Source organism: Vicugna pacos, chromosome 6 (genome assembly GCF_048564905.1).
Source record: "Vicugna pacos chromosome 6, VicPac4, whole genome shotgun sequence".
NCBI classification, from domain to species: Eukaryota; Metazoa; Chordata; class Mammalia; order Artiodactyla; family Camelidae; genus Vicugna; species Vicugna pacos.
In genome coordinates, this window is record NC_132992.1 from 15140724 (window position 1) to 15162833 (window position 22110).

Sequence of the window (22110 nt, forward strand, 5' to 3'; positions counted from 1 at the left end):
TAATATTTTGCATTTATTGAGTCAAATAAAATATGTTGTTATAATTAAGTTTACCTGTTTCTTTTTCCCTCTTATAGTGTGGCTAGTAGAATAAAAATTATGTATTTGTCTTGCATTTGTAGTTTGCATTATATTTCTATTGAATAGCACTGTTCTAGCTGATTAAATGTTATTTTGATTGTATTAGTTTTCTGATCTAACATCTTAATTATATTCCAAGATTGTCTTTATAACATTACTTGTTTTCAAAATGGTGGTGATTTTAGATTTTTATTAACTTTTAACCTTTTTAAAGAACCTCATCTTGAGTTATTGACTGTGATGAAGACCTAACTTCAAACAAAATGTAGTTAGTAGTAGTATGCAGTAAACTCAATAAATGTTAGAAACCTTGGCTTTTTAACTGTATACTCTATCCTGATCAAATGGAATAGGATCACAGGACTGTCCTCTGTGGATATGCATTCTGACTGATCATTTGAGTCTGAGTACTGGTTATATTCTATAGCCATTGGGCCTTGTCTTTCAGCATGTTTAAAAACCTCACCATTTAACCACTTTTAACATCTTCATATTATTTAAAAAATTATTTTGTACAAATATTTAATATCATGGATTTGTAGGTATTATATGTAAATACGACATTTAGGTTGATCAGATTGATTGCCAAATGCAAATAATTTTGCAGGACTCTTCCCTTTTTTTTCAGGAAAGTTTTTGAATCCTGCAGTAAAGCCAAAGCTTTAGTACAGCGAATACCATATACCCTTTACCCAGATTCACCAGTTGTTAACCTCTTGTCATGTTTGTTCTTTTTCCTCTCTCTTCTGCTTATGTATATATTTCTTTACTCCTTCCTCCCCTATTTTTGGCTGAGCCGTTTGAAAGTAAAGTTGCTGCGAGCATTTTCCTTTACCCCCTTAATATTCTGTGACATTTCCTAAATATCTCAAAATGTGTCTTCTGATAAAAAGAGTATTTGCCTTTATAACCTCAGTACTGTTATTGCATGCAGGGAATGTAGAAAAAATAATTTCATCTAATATAGTTCATTTTAAAATATAGATTATTTTTATTTTTAAAATTTATTTTATTTTTTATTCTTCCATTAAGTTTATTTAAACATTTTTTTAAAATTGAGATATAGTCAGTTTACAATGTTGTGTCAATTTCTGGTGTACAGCTCAATTTTTCAGTCATACATGAATATATATATATTCATTTTCTCATTCTTTTTCACCACGAGCTACCACACGGTATTGAATGTATTTCCCTGTGCTATACAGTATAAACTTGCTTATCTATTTTATACATACCAGTCAGTATCTGCAAATCTCAAACTCCCAGTTTATCCCTTCCCACCCTCCTCCCCCCAGCAGCCACAAGTCTGTATTCTATGTCTGTGAGTCAGTTTCTGTTTTATATATAAGTTCATTTGTCTTTCTTTTTTTTTTTTTTTTTAGATTCCACATATGAGTGATGTCTACGATGTTTTTCTTTCTCTTTCTAGCTTACTTCACTAAGAATGACATTCTCCAGGGCCATCCATGTTGCTGCAAATGGCGTTATTTTATCATAAAAATTTTTTTAAATTGAAGTGTAGTCAGTTACATGTTGAGTGGGGTGTACAGCACCATGTTTCGGTTACATATACGTACATATATTTGTTTTCATATAGATTCTTATTAAAATGCATTTGTTATTTCTTTAAACTGCATTAATCGAAAATAGTCTCTTTGTCCCTCAGTTGTTAAAAAAAGGTCAGTCTCGAAAAGGTTATCTTGTGTTTATCTTGTAGGATGTCTTGCAGTCTGAATATCTGTCCATGATAAGATTTAGGTTAAACATTTTTAACAAGAATATTTCATAGGTATGTAAGGGATGTGTCTTACAAGATTGTTAATTTACAAATCCTATTTTATATGATTTGTTTTTTCTATCAGAAAACCAGGACTGTCATCCAGGAACTGGAGAGAGAACAACTTGAAGCTTTATTTAACATTGATACTTATTAGTAAAGCACTCCTAGAATATCCTATGCATTTCATCTTTAGATTTTCACTTCTTTTTGCAGAGGACTCATTTTTCCTTTCTATTGAATGTATTATTTATAATTTGATTTGGGATTAAGGAGGTGAATTTTTCAATTATACTGTTTTACATGAACTGGTCTATAGCATGCATTTCAGTTATCCCAAATGGAGAAAAAACACTATGAATTTGCGTGCCTTCCTATGTTCTTCCTTGAGATGATTTTCTCCCAACTTTTTAGGAAAATTTAAAACATTCATGAAAGTTGGATGAATGGTACAGTTAACACTCATTTCATTCACTTTGAGTCAACAGTTGCTAACATTTTGCCAGTTGCTTTATTCTCTCTGTATAGACACATATGTATATGTGTATATGAGTGAAATTTTTCCTTAATCTTTTCAAAGTAAGTTACACACATCATGGCACATCACCCTTACATACTTAATGAGTATCTCCTAAGAATAAAGAAATTCTCTTACGTAATCACAATATCATTATCATACCTAAGAAAATTAGAAATAATCTCATAATCTCTAATACTCAGTTCATATTTAAATTTCAGTTATCTCAAAAATTTCTTCTATAGTTGCATTTCTGTTTTATATTTCTCTTCCCTCATCCCCAAACCAGGATTCAATAAAGGTTTGTGCATTTGGTGTATTTGGTTTTTAAATTAGTAATTTAATTCCATATAGGTCTGTGTCATTAGTTTTTGATATTTACATTTACCATTAAATTCAGTTAAAATTTTTACAAATTCTGCTAGAGTCACATTGACTTATTGTTTAACATGTTTCCTGTGTAATGGAATTAGTCTTTATAAGCACTTATAATATTTTAAGACGTTAAAAATTGATATTGAATTCTTCTTTTTATTTTTATTCCACAGATATTCCAAATGTCTTGGTTGGCACTGTATTTAACATTGATGATGGAAATGGGGGCTTTGTAGTTCACTGGTTAAACAACAAAGAATTTCATTTTACATCATCTATTGAAATATTTATGCAGCAATTAAGGAAACTTTCTGAAAAGCAGATAGATCATGAAAGTGATGAAGGAGATAGAGAAGATGAGGAACATTCACAGGAGGAAAGAGAGAGGGGTTTACATATGAAACTGGACCATGGTTAGTGTCCTGTGTTCAGATTTTTCTTTTTTTCTGGTTGGCAACTTTTTGTGATACCACTTTTGGTTTGTAATCTTCCCTTCCTGCTTTCCTTCCTTTTCACTTTTCCATTGATTTCATAGGTGTTTACTTACCACTGCTATGGACCATCTGTGATTTAACTCTCTCTGCTTTGTTATATTGCTTTGAGTAATGTATTACTTTGGAAGCCTTTTTTTTTTTTTTGGAAGGGGGTGGGTGGCCAAGTTTTGCTAATAATGATAATAATAATGATAGTGTGAATGAAATTTTTATTCATCTAAAATGAAGAAATATAGTAATTTTCAGTTCAGACCAGAAAGAAGTTTCCTTCCTTTTTTTTTCCTGGCCATAAGTAGGAAAAGGAATTTATGATCTCTAAAGTTATATGCTATTTATGGATAGTCTAGTATGTGAAATAATTTTATAGTATTACTAGTATGTACTGATAAATTTATTTTCTGATTTAGAATTATCCCTGGATAGAGAATCTGAGGCAGGTACAGGATCATCGGAACACGAAGATGGAGAAAGAGAGGGAAGTCCTAGAACCTGTTCACGTCCTAGTGTGCCAATGCCTCTGCCTACAGTCCTGCTTGACCGGAAGATCGAAATGCTGCTAACAGAATGGAATAAGAACCCTGACATGCTTTTCACCATACACCCTGTGGATGGTACCTTCCTAGTGTGGCATGTAAAGTACTTGGATGAATATAATCCTGGAATATTTAGACAAGTCCAGGTATATTTTACTGAAGCAGTTTTTAACATTTCTTAAAAAAAAAGAGAGATGCTATTCAAATTTAGTAGGTTTTCAGAAATACTCAATGATTTTGTTTTTGATAAGCAACTGTGAAGAGAACAACTTAACTACCAATGAGGAGCAATGATCACAAATTTTATAAACTTGATTAATTCAAAGTAAAATGAATTTGACTTTGAAATGTGATACTGAATATTTGAATATACGTGTATTAGCTTTTTTCCTGGAAATTCATAATATTTTGAATAAATTTAAGAAACTACCCTAAAATGTGACTTGAGAATGAGTCCCCTTCTCCCCAGTTTTGTTAATTGAATCTAGCTATCTTTATGTGTTATCTTTCTGAACAATATTTATTTAGATCTGTGGTTGTAGTCATTTAGATGTTATCAGCAAGGCACTTGAAACATTATTTCTTCAATCTTCTCCTGGGCTAAGAATAGAGATATGATATTACATAAATAGAGGAAAGGGATTAGACCATAATGAGGTTGAAAAAGATATTTTTGGCTTGAGAGCTGAAGTTTGACATTTTGAAAATAGAAGTATTTTTGGAAGACTTTTGAGAGGAGGCAGACTACTTACACTGAATCATATAACTGTGTTTTTCAGGTTTCTTTTTCTTCTCGGATTCCTGTTGCATTTCCATCTGGTGACGCAAGCTCTCTTAGTAAAAATATCATGATGTATGCCTGTATAAATGCTACGAAAGAATCTCACCACACCCTGTTACACCAAGATACGATGCCTGTATGCAGTCCTCAGGGATCACAGCCACACTCTAGATCACACAGCACACATATGAACATTTTAGCTCCCACAGTGATGATGGTCTCGAAACACATAGATGGCTCTTTAAATCAGTGGGCAGTCACTTTTGCTGATAAGTCTGCCTTTACCACTGTTCTAACTGTTTCTCACAAATTTAGATACTGTGGTCATCGATTTCACCTTAATGACTTGGCATGTCACTCAGTTTTACCACTGTTATTGACATCATCGCATCATAATGCTCTGTTGACTCCTGAATCAGGTTGTCAGTGGGAACCAGACAGTAAATTAAATAGGTTAATGGATCCTGGAAGACACATTAAAGTTTCCTCGAAACAGCCTCTTAGAAATGCAGCCACACGCACATTTCATGACCCGAATGCCATCTACAGTGAGCTCATCCTGTGGCGCGTGGACCCGATAGGACCTTTGTCATACACTGGAGGAGTATCAGAGTTGGCACGAATTAACTCTTTACATACTTCAGCCTTCTCTAATGTTGCTTGGCTTCCAACTCTTATTCCCAGTTACTGTCTAGGTAAGTACTCGTTTTAATAGTGAAATTTAATAGAAGCTTCAAAACTGTTACATATATACAAAATGCTGTCTGTTTGTCATTATTAGGAGGATTCTTAATAAGTATTCAGAACATAGGCACCAGACTGATTGATGTCTAGAGTTTCTAGAAATTTTTTTTTAATCTTCCTTCTCATAACCTATTTTCTATTGAATTTTTTCTTAATAATTTTGTATCTATTGTATCTGTTTAGTTATGATTCTGAACCATGGTTATGCCTAAAAGGAGAAGTGTGACTGTTTTTTCTCATACTTCAGGCAGTGCTAATAATGAACTATATATCATAATACAAAGGGTTTGCTTCCTCAGGCACATACTGCAATTCTGCAAGCGCTTGCTTTGTTGCTTCTGATGGCAAAAATCTGAGACTCTACCAAGCTGTGGTAGATGCAAGGAAATTATTGGATGAACTGTCAGATCCAGAATCTTCAGTAAGTATTTGCTAATCTTTATTAATATACCTTAAGCTAATAAGGAATTCTCTTTTGACTTTGTTTAGGACTTTAATTTGTTAGTTGGTGTTTAGGGAATGAGCATCTGTCCTGGGCTCTGTATGACAAGTTTGTTCTTAATTTATGTTTCAAGGCACATGGATCAAAATTACAGTCTGTACATCACACATGCACACATTTTACATTTAAAAAAGAATTAAGATTTTTTTTCTGAAATATGATTTTTTTCTTGGCTTTTTTTATTCTCTAGTTTGGTTCTTTTTCTTTGTTCAAGAAAGGTTTTACGGCAGCTTTACCAAACTTTGTGTTTAGGTTGTAGAATTTGAAGTTTTCTGAACTTGATTCACTATTTTAAAAAATCCTATGGTTAGAATATGTTGTCAGTGGCTGGCATCATTCTCATTCTGGTAGTTCTATATTTGAACTGGAAGTCGTGTATATCATTTGGTACTCAGATTTGAATAGTGAATTTTCCATTATCTGTAAAAACATGCCTTTTCATAAAATAACTGTTCTAATAAAAATGCTTTCAATATTGAAAATCAGAGACTCGTTTTGAATGTCACATGCCCCTAGGTGTGTAGGGAATACAATGTTTGCTGCTAAGGAGATTTTAAGTTAGTTGAGGAAAGAAATTATTAATAAAAGTTTAAATAACACTTTGTCACAGAAGAGGTGTCTTAAGGTGGTGTGTAATTAATTGCCAAATATTTTTCATAATTCAGAGGAGAGAGAGATGAGATTAGAGTAGGCATAGACGTCTTTATTAAGGACAGTATTTGAGTTCATTTTTGATGGATGGGTAAGATTTAGAAAGACACATTCTTAGTCTTTGAGGAATGAGAGAATGGCCCGAAAGTATGGATACAGGAAAGTACATGTATAAATAAAGTTTGTTCCAGAAACAGTGATAAACCTAATTGGAGCAGAGCCACAGATGTGGCACAGTGAAAGTCTAGAAAAGTAGCGTCTTACAGCTATAGAGTTGGAAGATACTTTGAAGGCCACCGAGTCTAACGAGCTGTCTGACGCTTTGTTTCTCTCTGCTGTGTTCCTGCCAGTTTGTCATCTGGCCTCCAAGGAGGGAAACTCAACTCTAGATGCGGCCCATTCTGTCTTTGAATTACCCTTACTTAATTACATTGACATTAAATTTGTAATCCTTAAATTTCTGCTTGCTAGCCCTAGTTGTATGTAGACTAAGTCTAGTATTTCTTACACGTGAGATCATCTCAGGTATCTGAAGATACCTATCTTGTAACCCCCAAACTTTTTTGCTCAGGCCAAACCTGCTGGTTCTCTGTGCATACATTTATCTGTTTTATATTTGACCCTGGATACCCTTCCAAGCAGTTTTAAGTTTGCTTACACACTGGGCATTGTAGGATCACTAGAATGTAGCGGTGCTATGGCCTCTCTCAGTAGATAGTATTGTGCTTTGGTAGTCACATCACGTTCTTCTATATAATTGATTCATATTGGGCTGACTTTCAGTTCAATATCACTTTTTTTTTTCCAGTAAGCCATCGTGTATTTGTGGATTTGAGTTTGGGACCCAAATGTAGACTTATTTCTCTGTTACATTTCACCTTGCTAGGCTCCACTCACCAGTACATCCTTTCAGTATCTTTTTGAGTCCAGATTCTGTTATTTGTGTTATTGCTTTATGACTTATCTCATCAGCCTATTTGATGAATGTTGTTTCTACGTCTTCATCTAAGTCAATTATAAAAATGTTTGACTGGACTGAAAAAAGAGCGTAGCAGTATACATTTGAAATCCTTCTCCATTTTTATTGCCTGGAATATTTCTCCAGCTTATCCCAAGGATATGCATGAAGCAGCTTGTCGTGTACTTTGCTGAAATAAAAAACACCCTGTCTGCCAAATTGTCTGCAGTCAAAAAAGGAAACCAAATTTGTATGAGGTGATTGTTTTAATGTATAATAGGTTGAATGTATGTACCCTGACGTCTCTTGATGACTAAAATGTTGTACTAAACAGACATCAGGCTCTTTATTTTGGCTTACAGAAATATATTGTTTTCCTTTTTTGAAAATTGGAACATTTGCCTGCTTGTAGTCTTTTGGCTGTGGCAATCCCCATGATTTCTCAGAGCATCCTGTGTGGTTCATTGATCTCACTGGCAAATTTTTCAATAACCTGGGGATTCTTTTTCCAGAAAATATAAATTCATTTAGAGCTATTAAACACATTCTTGGAATTTAAAAATTTATCTTGGTCTTTTGTTACCCCCTTACCAAATTTTTTTTTTCTTAAACTTTCCATTTTCATTTTTTTTCAAGTTAAAAAGTAATACTCATTGATGTGCCTCAGTTGTTGTGGTGCTTCTGTGTTGGGTGCATATATGTTTATAATTTTTATATCTTCTTGAATTGTTCCCTTGATCATTATGTAGTGTCCTTCTTTGTCTCTTGTAACAGTCTTTGTTTTAAAGTCTGTTTTGTCTGAAAGAAGTATTGCTACTCCAGTTTTCTTTTGATTTCCATTTGCATGGAATACCTTTTTCTATCCCCCAACTCTCACTTTCAGTGTGTGTGTGTCTGTATATCTGAAGTAAGTCTCTTGTAGGCAGCATATATACGGGTCCTGTTTTTGTATCCATTCAGCCAGACTATCTTTTGGTTAGAGCATTAAATTATTGAAATGTATGTTCTTATTGCCATTTTGTTAATTGTTTTAGGTCTGTTTTGTAGGTCTTTTTTTTTTTAACCTTTTCTTTTGTTCTCATGTGATTTGGTAACTTATCTTCAGTGCCATGTTTGGATTCCTTTTTCTCTTTTGTGTGTATATCTTTATATATTTTTGGTTGCAGTTACTGTGAGGTTTTGGTATAGCAGTCTGTCTCTTGCTCTATATATACATGATTGCTTTAAGTTGCTAATCTATTAATTTCAAATGCATTTTTAAATACCCTGCATTTATACTCTTCTCCCTTCACAATTACTGGTTTTGATTCTGTATCTTACATTTAATTATTTTGTATATCCTTAACTGCTCATTGTGTATACAGATGATTTTATTCCTTTTGGTTTTAACCTCTCTACTAGCTTTGTGTGTCGATGATTTTGTACCTTTACTGTGTGTTTGCCTTTACCAGTGAGCTTTTCCATTTCATAATTTTCTTGTTTCTAGTTTTGGCCTTTTCTTTTCCACCTAGAGAAGTTCCTTTAGCAAATTTGTTGTAAAGCTATTTGGGTGGTGCTGAATTCTTTTAGCTTTTGCTCATCTGTGAAGCTTTTGATTTCTCCATCTAATCTGAGTGAGAGCTTTGCTGGGTAGAGTATTCTTGGTTGTAAGTTTTTCTCTTGTATCACTTCAAGTATATCATGCCACTCCCTTCTAGCCTGCAGAGTTTTTGTTGGAAAATCAGCTGATAGCCTTATGAGAGTTCCCTTGTGTGTTATTTTTTGCTCTTTGTTGCTTTTAATAATCTTGGTTTATCTTTATTTTTGTCATTTTCATTACAGTGTGTCTTGATGTGTTCCTTTTTGAGTTCACCTTGTATGGAAATCTTCGCACTTCCTGGAGTTGGGTGCATGGTTTCTTTCCCACACTAGGGACGTTTTCAGCTACGACTTCTTCAAATATTTTCTTGGGCCCTTTCTCCCTCCCCTCTCCTGGGACCCCTATAATTCACATGTCAGTGCACTTGATGTTGTCTCGGAGACGTCTTAAACCATCCTCATTTCTTTTCATTCTTTTTTTTTTCTTTTTTTGTTCAGCAGCAGTGATTTCTCCTACTGTGTCTTCCAGCTCGCTCATCTGTGCTTCTGCCTCATTTTGTCTGCTATTGATTTCTCCTAGTGCATTTTTCATTTCAGTTATTGTATTCTTTGATTCTGCTTCGTTGTTCTTCATATTTTCTAATTCTTTGTTAAAACTTTTAACTTCTCACCCTGGGCATCCATTCTTCTCCTGAGTTCTTTGATCATCTTTATGCTCATTACTGTGAACTCTTTCTTGGGTAGATTGTCTGTCTGCATGGGGCTTAGTTCTTCTTCTGGGGTTTTATCTTGTTCTTTTGCCTGAAATGTATTCCTCTGTTGCTTCATTTTGTACCTATGTGGTAGGTACATTTCTCAACCTCTGTTTGAGATGCCCTCTGCATCCCAGCAGTGCACTTCCCTCTCCAGCTGGTCCCAGGGTAGTGTTTGCCTGGCCTGTTTTTGTGGACTCAGTCTGCAGGACTGTAGTTTTCCTGCTTCTGGTGTCTGTCCTCTGGTGATTGAGGCTGGTCTAGAGGCTTGTGCAGGCTTCCTGGCTGGAGGGGCCAGTGCTTGTCCATTGGTGGGTCGAGCTGGGTCTCAGCCTTCTGGTGGCCAGGGCTGTGTCTAGGGGCATGTCTAGAGGCAGCTCTGGGTTCAGGAAATTTTTAGGCAGCCTGTCTGCTGATGAGTGTTGCTGTGTCCCTGCCCAGTTTGTTATTTGGCCTGAGACGTCCCAGCACTGTGCCTATAGGCTGTTGGGTCAGCCTCCCAGAGATCTTACACAGATGAATGCTCAGTGATATGTCCGCCCCCAGTGTCTGTGTCACAGGGTGAGCCACAGCTGCCCCCTGCCTCCCCAGGGGGCCCTCTAAGACTAACAGGTAGGTCTGGTCCATCCTCTTGTCAAATGACTGCTTTTGCCCTTGGTCCTGGTGCATGTGAGATTTTATGTGTTCCTTTTAAGAGTGAAGTTTCTATTCAGCCACTTTAATGTTCTGAAAGAAAATTAACCATTAAAAAATGCATAAAAACATATCTGCATAGTTTTACTTTTGCCTCAGACTCCAATATGGCTCATCAAGACACTGTTGGAGGCTGTATTTAAAATTCTGATACTTTGTTCATTTTTTTTGCATTAATTTTTATTTATGTCAGTTATTGAGTTTACTCCCTTAAAATTGGAGGTGAAGTTGAGTGGGATCCTGTAGGGTTGAAGAAAGCGTTCGGTACGTTTGTTAGTTATAGTGCTGGCAGAAGGGTCGGGGCAGGGGAGGCAAATCCTTAACTGAAATAGGTATTTCTGTGACGGGATCTCAACCTTGCTGTGTAGTGGAAGCTCCTGAGGAACTTGTAAACTGCCTGATGATCAGATTGTACCTCAGACCAGTGTCTGCAAGTGGGGCCTAGGTCTCAGTAACGGTCAGCGCTCCCAGGTAGCTCAGTGTGCACCCGAGGCTGAGAGCCGCTGACCTACAGCCATACTTCTTAAACTTCAGCGTGCGTATGGACCATCTGGAGATCTTGTTAAAATGCAGATGTGGTAGCTTTGGGGTCTGAAAGTCTGCATTTCTAAAAAGCTATTGGCTGCTGGTCCAGTGACCACACGTTAAGTAGCAAAGATTCATGGTGTGTTAGAGAAATTCCAGTCTTTTAACCTCATCAACTGTAGACCACAGTTGAGTCCAGATATCACTGGACAAATGCAGCAGACTGTTGGCATCACTTCTGAGCTAACATTTTAAATCTGGATTCTTGGGTGAATGTACCCATACCAATAAATTGACCCCTACCCAAGCATATATTTTGTCCTCCTGTCTTATACCCTAGAATCTATTCCCATGCATGCCCCCTAGAAATGTGCTGTGTGAGTTAGGAAGATCCTACAACTATGGTGTATATGCTGCTTTCCCATAGCCAGCTTTGTACGTACAGCCTAGGCTAAGCTGGGATCTTACTCCTGTTAGTGACCTACAGGCAGTAAGAAGTAGTGGAGGTGGTGCTGAGGAGAACCGGCATCTCCTTGTGAGGTCGCTGTTTCAGGGCAAGTTACTGAAAGGTTTTTATGCAAGAGAAGGCTGCTTGAAAGGAGGCAGAAGGAAGACGGCCTCTTTCAGCAGGAAGGTTTGAGGGTTTTGAGATCCATAGTTAGGATTACATCCTCACCCCAAAACACAGAGTCCCACTTCTTCTCAGCCATTGCCTTTACGTTTGATCTGGCAAGATTGTACTTTTAAATGGCATTGCAGATCTGCAAACCATACACACAGATGTTGGGCCAGGCCCTCAGCCAGATGTATCATGGAGCATTAAGGTTGCTAAATGAAGACTTACTAAAAGAACTAGATACTATGAAGTTATATACTTTACTTAAACACTATAGTTTTTCTGCTTAGTTAATTTTAAAAATGAGAATCCAAATGAGTATAGGAAGTTGAAGTATTTGCTTATATGAATTGCCTCAGTCAATCAGTGAACATTTAGAAGGGTCTTTAATGTTCAAGATGCTGTGTCATATTGACTGTAGATTCATATATTGTTGATTATTAACATTTTGGTTTTTTTTTTATTTACAGAAACTTATTGGAGAAGTATTTAATATTGTGAGCCAACAGTCTACTGCTCGACCTGGCTGCATTATTGAACTTGATGCAATAACCAACCAAGTAAAAGCATGCTTGTGAATTGGTGATATTAGTGTACATTGTCCCAGAGTGCTTTGTATGCATACGTTACACAGTTGAACCTTGAACAATGTGAGCGTTAGGGGTGCTGACCCTTCACGCTATAGAAAGTCCACATATAACTTGCTGTCGGCCCTCCATATCCTCAGTTCTGCATCTGCAGCAGATTTGACTAACTGCAGATTGTGTGGTACTGTAGTATTTACTATTGGAAAAAAATTCCCAGAAAAAAAGAAAAAAATTCCCGTGTAAGTTTAGGACATGTGCAGCTCAAACCTGTGTTTTTCAGGGGTCAACTGTATTTCGTCCTGAGAATAATTCTCTTGTTTGATACTGAATAGCCGGCTTCTCTTGATTTCCTTAATGAAAATCTGCAGTGATTTACGAATCCTTCTTCTCCAGTTGAATAGTGACTGTAGCCTCATTTCCTCTTTAAAGGTCATTTGATTCAGCCAGGGAAGCCATGAAGGAAAGTGTAGTTCAGCTTCAGAGAGGCTTGGTTTGTGGTTTCTCTTTTTATATTATTACTCATTTTTCCTCAGTAGATGGTGACTTCCGCTTTTGAGTGTTTGCCTTGTTAGACTGAGGATCAGATATTTTTATGATACCCATTAAGATGAAGATGGAAGTAGGCTCCGAGTAAGCATTTGCTTTCTAACCTCAAGGCTTTTTGTGTAGGCAGTGTTCTTCCCTCAGCTCCTACCCGGGAAAAAGAACCCTTTTCTCTATAGGGAGTTTGTAAATCACATTCTAGCCCTCAGGGTATCTGTTTCTTCAGGATCCTATTTACGGACTGAACGGGATAGAAGTAATACATTCTTTCCAAACATGAAAAAAGGTTACTTTGGTGAGGAAGTTACCGACTGTTTTCAAACAAGGAAACGAAGAAAGAGCTTACTATATTTAAAAAGAAGTATTGAGTTACATCATTATTTTTCCATGGTGCCTTGCACATTCTGTTGGGGAAAATGTAATTTCCAGCAATGTAGAGAAATTGCCACAACAGCTTTTGGCAACAGAAATGTGGCTGCTAGAATGAAATTACTGTTGCCTGTTAGGAAATCCTTAACCTGTCATTTCCCTTTTTTACTCCACAGGGATGTGGAGAAGGGTGAAGTAGCTTCATTCCCATAAATGTCTTACTTTTTAATGGACTAGGTGTTAAGTTCATTTCCCCACAGTAGCCCCTTCACGACTCTTTACCATGGGATCTTATTACAGACCACTCTCACCTAGCATTTTGCTTTTTGCTTCATACTTATTGGAGATTTTACCCCCTTCCTTTTGTGTCTGTCTGTAGCACAAGGGCTGGCTATCTGCAAGCACTGATAGATGGCTTAGGCTCATACATTACAAAGTTTAAAACCTGATTTTAAGTTTGTTTCCAGTGTGCTGTATGATTTCTGTATCCATGAAGGCATCACCCTTCCCTTTTGTTTATTCTTTTCCCCTGGAGGGGAGGTGACCTTTTATGTATAAATGTGAAGTTTTTTTTAATGTTTCTATATAGAAAGACATAAAAATACCCTGTAACTTTCATAAAAAATTTTTGGGTCAGCCTAACTTTATAGTCCTTTTATTTCCTTCTACTATGTAAGGAGGGTGATTTGTTTTATTCTGTAAGATTATAGCCTATAGCCCATCCATTCAGAGCCAGGATAGTCATAGCTGCTTCCCTTCCCTGAAATCTGTGGGGCAGCCATCTAATTGTCTTGATATGCTTCCATAATACATATACACACGTATATTCTTTTTCAGATTCTTTTCTATTATAGGTATTCAAAATAAGCTTTTGTTTGGATTTTGCCTTTCCCTGAATTTCAGTTGACTTTTGTGATTCTGAGTAGTCATTTGTGATTATCCTTACCGTTCTTCTCTGTGTGGTTCAAAAAAAACATGGTCATGTAGCATCAGCTGACTGATGTTTCATCCATTCTTTCAGACATCCTCATTACTAAATGTAAATACATTTCTCCAGAGATGTGTAATTCCCACCGGCTGTTTTGGGATCCTTCATAATTCCCACTAGGAGGACTTACTGAAGTACTTTAGGACTTCTCTGGGTTTTTTTTTTTTTTTTGGTTCTCAAGTGGAATTAGAGAAACTAAAGGAGGCTATTGTGTGCTTTATGTTGTCAGCATGACTTTCTCTAGTCAATCATGAGACCTCTTATTTTTGAACTCAAAGTGGTGGCATAGATGACTTAATTTGTTTTTTTGTAAGTTTTTTTTTTTTGAGATGCAAACATGTTGATTTGTTTTTATTAGAGCTTCACAATTCTGTTACTGGCTGTAGCATCTCTGAAAGTAATTTTTCTAACGATATTTTTCTGTTGCCTTTTCCACTCTAATTAGTCATTCTATGGAGAATAGAAATTGTTAGATTTATTTCTTCTACATTAGGGTTCTTGTGGAGGTAATGGGTGGAAGATATGGAATTTCAAAGATAAAACTTTACTTTTTTCGTATTTGTAGTGTGGCTCAAATACACAGTTGCTTCACGTATTTCAAGAAGACTTCATCATAGGATATAAACCACATAAGGAAGAGGTGGAGAAAAAGGAAGCAGAAATATTTTTTCAGCCATCACAAGGTACTTTTAAAAAAGAGCCTTGAGTTTGATACCTTAATCTAAAATAAAAAATCCTCCAAACTTTCATTGAGTATCGATCTTTATATCAGAATTCATCATTCTTCATGGTTTTTTGGCAGATACACCTGTTAGTCTGTCAGAATTGCTTTTTTGTAGGTGAAGAACACGTTTGGGTAAAAGTTACCTGTTGAAAGGCAGTTTCACTTGTGACATATACCCTTTTGCCAAGAAATATTACCTGTGAAATTTAGTGTAACTGTTAAAAAAATTAACTTTGGTTGTTCAGCTCTACAGTTAAATTATTTTGATTTGATTCCCTGTGGTATCTTAAGTAAACCAATTAATTTTAGTATAAGTTTTAAAAATTTCCCAGTAAGTTGATAAACACTGTTGATGAATAGAGGATGTAAGATGTTACATTGTGTGCTATACCAGGACCCTCATGTCCGCTCAATGTGAATTAAAGGTGCCGTCTCGTAGTTTACCTCTCTGAAGGGTTAGTGTTTCTTTTTTCTCATTGTGAAAGAAAGTAGTTGTCTCTAAGGCCTTTCAAGAACAAACCATAAGATGTTTAGTTTAAACTTTATTATTTAGCTTAAAATGTTCCTTTTAGAAATTATAACTTTGTAATTATGAAACTTTCATGTTCTATTTGAAAATGAAATTTAAAAATAGAACAACACACTGAGTAGAATACACTCTGTTTGAAGGCAGGAAAGACAGGTCCTACTTTAAGAATTCATTTTCTGTGGTGAACCATTTTTAGTTTACGAAGGGTTTCCGTATACCCTGACTCATTTGGTTATTGATTGTAAGTATCTAGAAGGACATGATTAATGTTCCTGCTATAGCTTTTATCACAGAATTATGTACACACATTTAAGGAAGGTATTTCTGCTGAATTTATATAATTAGTTTCCTTTTGTTTAGTGGAAAAATGAGAGTGAATGGCTGTCTTCTATGAGGCTTAGCTCAAACATCTTTTGACCCCTCATACTAGTGACTTTTTTCCCTTTCATGTGTCTTTCTTCATTTATTAGAACTTTTCTTCTTTCTAAGTTATTCATTTGTCATGTTCAGTTTTATTTCACTGTCACTACAGCATAACAGTACTTTATAGATTTAAAATGTGCATTTTTTTGTAGTATTTCACCTTTATTTGGGTTAAACTTTTTTATATGCTTTCCAACAAATCTAGCTACCATTTATCATACTATTTCTAACAGGAAATACATGCCAGCCTACCAGAAAACAATGCTTATATAAGGTTGGTATTTTAAAGTAATATTTTAAATTGAAAGACTTGCATTAAAAATTGTTTTAATTTACCTCTTCTGATACTTCTTTGTCACTGTGAAACCTGGACAAAAGATTTCCCAATGCCTTTCTTGGTTTTCTTTTAGTTTTTGTGCAGAGTTTCCTGATATTCTTGATTTTATAACTGTTTTTTAGATTTGATATGTGTATTTCTCCTCTCCCCCCCGCTGTATTTTGTACTTTCTAAGTTTTCATTAAAAATGAATTATTCTTTTAATTAAGAAAAATGCCAACTATAGATAGAAGTACAGTGCATGGTCGAATGAACCTCCCTGTGCCCATAGCGTACATGATTTTAAGATTTTGTCACAGTTGCTTTACGTACCCTGTTTTCTTTTCTTTTCCTTTTCTCCTGAAATATTTTAAAGCAAACCCAGCCATCATGTTTCACTGCTGTATACTTGTATATGCATTTCTAAACATGACTTTCTTATATATGTTCTATTAACACATGGCTAAAACAACAAAATTCCTCAGAATTGTGTAATAACTAGTCCATATTTACTTCATTCATTTGTCTCAAAAAATGTCAGGGTTATTTATTTGCCATCAATTTGTTTGGAATAAAATCCACACATTGTGTTTCATTTTTTAAGACTCTTTTAAGCTAAAGTAATCCCCATGTATACTCTTATCTTGCCATTGACTTGTTTTAGAGAAAGTTTTTTTTACAGGAGTTTGTGTGACAGTTACTTGTGACATCATTTACAATTTTTTCTGAAAAGTGGAAGTTAGCTTTTAAGACTTGATTAGATCCAGGTTCAACTTCCTAGGTGATGCTGTGTCTGTCATAGAAGGATATGAGAAAGAGCATAATGTTAGGCTGTCTCATTTTTAGTGATGCTAAGATTCAGAACATTCAGTTAGAAGAGGGGGAGGATATAGCTCAGTGGTAGAGTGCATGCCTAGCATGCACAAAGTCCTGGGTCCAATCCCTAGTATCTCCATTTAAGTAAATAGATAAGTAGATAAACCTAAATTCCTCCCCCGAAAAAAACCCAAAAAGGCAATGAGAACATTCAGGTAGTGACTCCAATGTGAAATTTGCTAGTAATCTGTTATCTCATTTTCTTCCTTTGATATTGTTGCTGTTCATTCAGTTATTTCGTTAATGATTGCAAAATTAGTTTTCTAATTTTATCAGTTCTCATTTATTTATTAGCTAGAAAGCGTTTGTAAAGAAAAGCTTTCCCTTCTCAACTGGAGCTATTTGGCTGTTTTGAAATAGAATTATTTTTAGAAAAGTCAGGGTAAGTGCTTAGTTCTTTTTCTTCAATTGACAATTTCAGAGGAAGGAGTTTGTGTCCAAGTTATTGCCAGTGGTTACTGATGAATTTATTATTTTTGTTTGTCTTTATTTTGAGTTTTTAAAAAACTCTTTACTGAAGAGCAATATACATACAAAGACGTACTCATCGCTCATGGATTTTTATGTGCTTAGTGTATTTCAGTCAGTTTGCAGTCTTGATTCCAAGGCTCACATTGTCCTTTCAAGTTGATCCTGAGTCTTTGCCACAACCTCATTGTTCTTGATAGTTTACTTTCTTTCAGACACAGCAGGATTTCCCAGACTTCTATTGTAGTCTTTGCAAGATTGGTCCGAACTATTCCTTTTCATGGAGCATGATATTTAGAGGCCACCATTTGAATTCTAGTAGTGCTCATTGCCAATGAGTTATCATTACGAGTTTTCAGTTTTTTTCTCTTTTCAAATATTTGTTTATTTTTATTGAATGAAAGATTCTTTAAATTCTGTAATGCTTTATAATTTTCAAAAGTTTCACACACATGATTTCATATAATCTATGGGTTTTCATTTTTAAAGAAAGTTTTTATTGTCCTGTGTCAATCTCATTTTCATATATGAAAAATGCAGAGAAAATTATGTCCACGAATAATATCTTTTCATTAAAAAAAGTGTGAAATTTCTAAAAAGTCCTGTACCACTACAAATGGCCCTCCACCCATGACTTTTAATTTTTTTTTAAATGCTACTTTCATATAAGAAGAGCAGGATATATGTTTATTTCATTCTTTCCATTTAATTGCCAATTTTCCAAGAAGGAGTCAGTGCCCCAGTTACTTTGAGGGGCACTTTCTTTCTCTTTTCTTTCTCTTCCTTTTTCTCCTTCTTTCTCTTCTTCTGTTCCTTCTTGTCCTTCCTTTCCTTTCTTTCTGATGTGCCCTCTCCTGTTATTTTTATGAACTTATGGTTTTCATGTAGTCATTATGTTTTAATAAATTGTATTCCTTTTTATTCTTTGATGTTCTGATGGTCCCATCTTTATCAAAAGATATCCCTTCAAGTTGGCTTTCATACTTTGGACATAGCCCCATTAGTTTTTGATAGTTTGGCAGAAAAATTATATAAAATTGCTTCTGAACACCTTCCCTCTTCCTCCCCCCTTTTATACATATCGAGAGTTTTTTTTTTAAAAAGTCTTTCTTCTAACCCTATGGAAACATATTAACTTAAATATCCTTTTCCTTTGACAATAGGATATCGCCCACCACCGTTTTCAGAAAAGTTCTTTCTAGTAGTAATTGAGAAGGACAGCAATAATTGCTCTATTCTCCATATGTGGCACCTTCATCTTAAATCCGTACAGGCATGTTTAGGTGAGTAATTGTATTGCAATTTTAATTTTTTTTTTAAAAATTTTTAATCAAAAATGACTTTATTATAATCCTGTGCTATTTTAAGAAACAAATTTGGTAAAATGTTAAGATTTGGTAAATCAGGGTATGGATTCAGAAATATCCATTATATTAATTAATCCATGACTTTCTGTGTATTTAAAATACTTTATGAGAAAATAGTTTAAAAATAATAATCAGGGATACCAGTTCCAGTAATTTAATTTCAGATTTAAACAGAGATAATGTGAAATAAATTTATTTTACGGGATATGCTTTAGGTCGGTTAATTCTCTAGAATGAAGATTCAATAAACTGTAAGTTGAGTTGCTGAATTGAAGTATGTATATGCCAAACTTTTAATTACAGGGTCATAAATCATTAATGAAACAGGTTAATCTAAAAGCAAACCAGCGAATAGGCACATTAGACATATTGGAAAAAAATTTGATTTATTTTAATTACTATTTAATATTAATGCCTATTATGACTCTGTTCTAGATACTGTGTCTCTATAAATCAGTTTTTCGCATAGAATTAATACTGTACTTTTTGGTTGGTTAATAACACACTGCCAACTTATACTGTGTACATTAGCTGTGGCATGACTAAAAGAAGCAGATTTGCTGTTTAGAAAAATGTGATTGAACATCTAAGTTCATAAGCAGTACTATTTCTGTAAAATATTAGGAAATGCAACAGTGATAAAATCTTTTTCACCCTCGGCTTCTGCTGTACACATTCATACTATATACGTTCTTAGCAAATTAGAAAATCTGTAGTATGAAGTACAGAAATTGATTATGAATCTTTCTTTTTAAGACTTTCCTGTTTAAATGAAGAACTGCGTGGACAGCCATATCAAACTAAATCTGCTTTAAACTGGTTAACCCTAGATATTTGAAAGTTTTGAAAATATTTTATTATTTCTGATTATGTAATTTAAATGATTTTATACACATTAAGCATTTAATACAGAGAAATAACAATACATATGTTTTTTGTTCCCTTTGTAATTCACATTAGCACGTAACTGTGTAAACAGCAGTTCTAACTGGGTCGTGAACTGGCATTAAAAAGACCAAATGATTTGATAGAACCTTTACCTGTGCCTAGTTGAGCATAATTTTCTTGTGGTAGGGGAATCTAAAAACATTTTCAAAGCTTGTGGAGTTAATTCTTGACATTACATGTTGTTTCACAGAAATGCAAGAGTAGAGGGACCTAAAACCACCTTGTCAGGAAGAAAAGTTTTTTTATTGCGATAACATTGGTTTATAACACTATGTACGTTTCAGTGTGTACAGCTTTCTAATTTGACTTCTGAATGCACTGTAGTATGCTTACCACCGAAAGTCCAGTTTCCATCTGTCACCATAGAGTTGACCCCCTCTTACCTATTTTGTCCTCTCCTCATCACCTTTCCCCTCTGGTAACCACCAGTCTGTTTTCCATATCTGTGTGTGTGTTTTGTTTTGTTTGTTTATTTAATACTTTTTAAAAATATTTCACATATGAGTGAAATCATGTAGTATTTATCTTTGTCCATCTGACTAACTTCACTTGGCAAAATACACTCAAGGAAAAACACATCAGAGAATATAGTATTTTCTGGAGTTGGGCACAGAGCCTGGAATGGTTCTGGAGAGATTAGTAGAGGTAGTAACAGATCCTTGTGGTAGGACAGGATTCATGTGATGCCTTCTGTCCCCTTGCTTATGAAGGAAGTAGCCCACTGCTGCTCACCTCAGTCTGGGCCAGTGTAGAGTTGGTTGCTTGCTGTGTTTGTGGCAGCAGTAAAAGGTCACAAACAGTAAGGTTATAGAGGCAGACAAATCATGTACTGTCTTTAGCTATGACAGAAAGCATCTGTCTTTTGGTTCTAACACGTGCGGCAGATTTAACATGGTGTGCATTGCCATTAAAGCTGATACTTGAGTTTAGCAGTGTGTTGAAAATCCTGGCAAAGGGTGCAGTGATAGGTTTATGTTTAGATGGAGAAGCAACATTTGGAGTGCCTTCTAGGTACCAGGCACTGACATCAGTACTTAATATATGTGAGATGGTTATTATTCAACGTTTACGAATGGAATAATATTAAGTAACTTGACCAAATCCCACATCTAGTTTGTCACAGACTAAGCTTCAAAAATCAGGTCTTCTGGCTCTAAAGCCTTTACTTATTTTTTCTCTCCTGCTCTTTCTTTCTCTGCATGAGATTTATACATTAGAAAATTGCCTGGTTACAGAAAGAGGAATGATGTAGTTCATTTTGCAGATGAGGAAATAGCCAGAGGTGGTGAAGTGCCCTGCCTAAGGAAGCACATCTAGTTAGTTTTAGAGCCAGGAGTATCATTTCTGTCTTCTGACTGGTTACAGTGTAGTCTTTACTCCATTTTATGGAAAATGTTTTTATATTTCTTGCTGAGTGGTCTGCCACTATAAAACAGATCGACATACTTAGCATCCACTAGAAGCAAAAGGAGATTGGTTATCATCTCTCGGGATTCTGGTGGTTCTTGGGTTGTACAGAGCAATAAGTCATCGTCCTTGCCCTCGAGGAGTTCATAGTCTAATGTGGAGGGGTGGGGAGATGGACATACAAATACGTAAATGTAATAAGAAGTATCCTTCACATGTAGCGGAGGTGCAGATAACTAAATCTGCTTAGAGATTTACACTCCACCCTAATGTGAAAGCTGGAAGCTCTTTGGACAGAAGATCAAGGTCAATATGCCTTACAAAGCCATTCAACTAATGCTCTCTTAAATTTCCGTGGAACTTTAATTTTTTTGTATATGTTCTTAAAATCTTGTTTATTATCTTGTTTCAACACTTGATATTTAAGAGGCTGGTATTTTAGTATTGTCTTTGCCACTAGTTAATTATATGACCTTAGGAAAATCATTAAGCTCTCCAAGTTTAAATTTCTTCATCTATTAAGTGAGGTGTCTTGTATCTTATTGTTAATCTTATTTCTCATCAGAGTTTGATTTATGACCCATCTTTTTCAGAAACACCTTGGCTACTTATTAATGCAGGTTTCTGGGATCTGTCCCAAAACAGCTGAGTCAGTGTTTCTGTGGTTAGGCCGGAGAATCTTCATGGTATTAACAAGTTCCTCAAGCTTTTAATGGTTTTTAAAGGTTGAGAACACTGGACGAGATAACTTGTTTTTTTTTCCTAGCTCTTTCATGCTGTGATTCTTCAGTGACAATATCCCTGTGATGGAATTGGGTATGCTCAGAAAGAGTAAAACAGTTAAAAAAAAAAAAAAGTCTATCAAGGTAACTGAGCAAAAGTTTGAAAAGTGACTTTGTCTCCTGAGTACTTTTAAGAGACCATGTTTCTTTTTTTAAAAAAAATATATTTTTATTGAAGTATAGTCAGTTTACAATGTTGTGTGAGA

General features: G+C 35.2%; 1 protein-coding gene across 4 annotated transcripts in view; it reads left to right on the top strand.

Moving 5' to 3' along the window:
* The window catches only part of DMXL2 (Dmx like 2), a 130643-nt gene that overhangs the window by 51949 nt on the left and 56584 nt on the right, over positions 1-22110 (top strand). For all 4 annotated transcript variants that reach the window (XM_072962422.1, XM_072962424.1, XM_072962423.1 and 1 more), the window contains exons 10-16: positions 2924-3163; positions 3652-3923; positions 4557-5253; positions 5602-5723; positions 12048-12137; positions 14630-14747; positions 18564-18683. In XM_072962422.1, the coding sequence (XP_072818523.1) occupies positions 2924-3163; positions 3652-3923; positions 4557-5253; positions 5602-5723; positions 12048-12137; positions 14630-14747; positions 18564-18683 (1659 nt within the window). The remainder of the gene's footprint in view (positions 1-2923; positions 3164-3651; positions 3924-4556; positions 5254-5601; positions 5724-12047; positions 12138-14629; positions 14748-18563; positions 18684-22110) is intronic.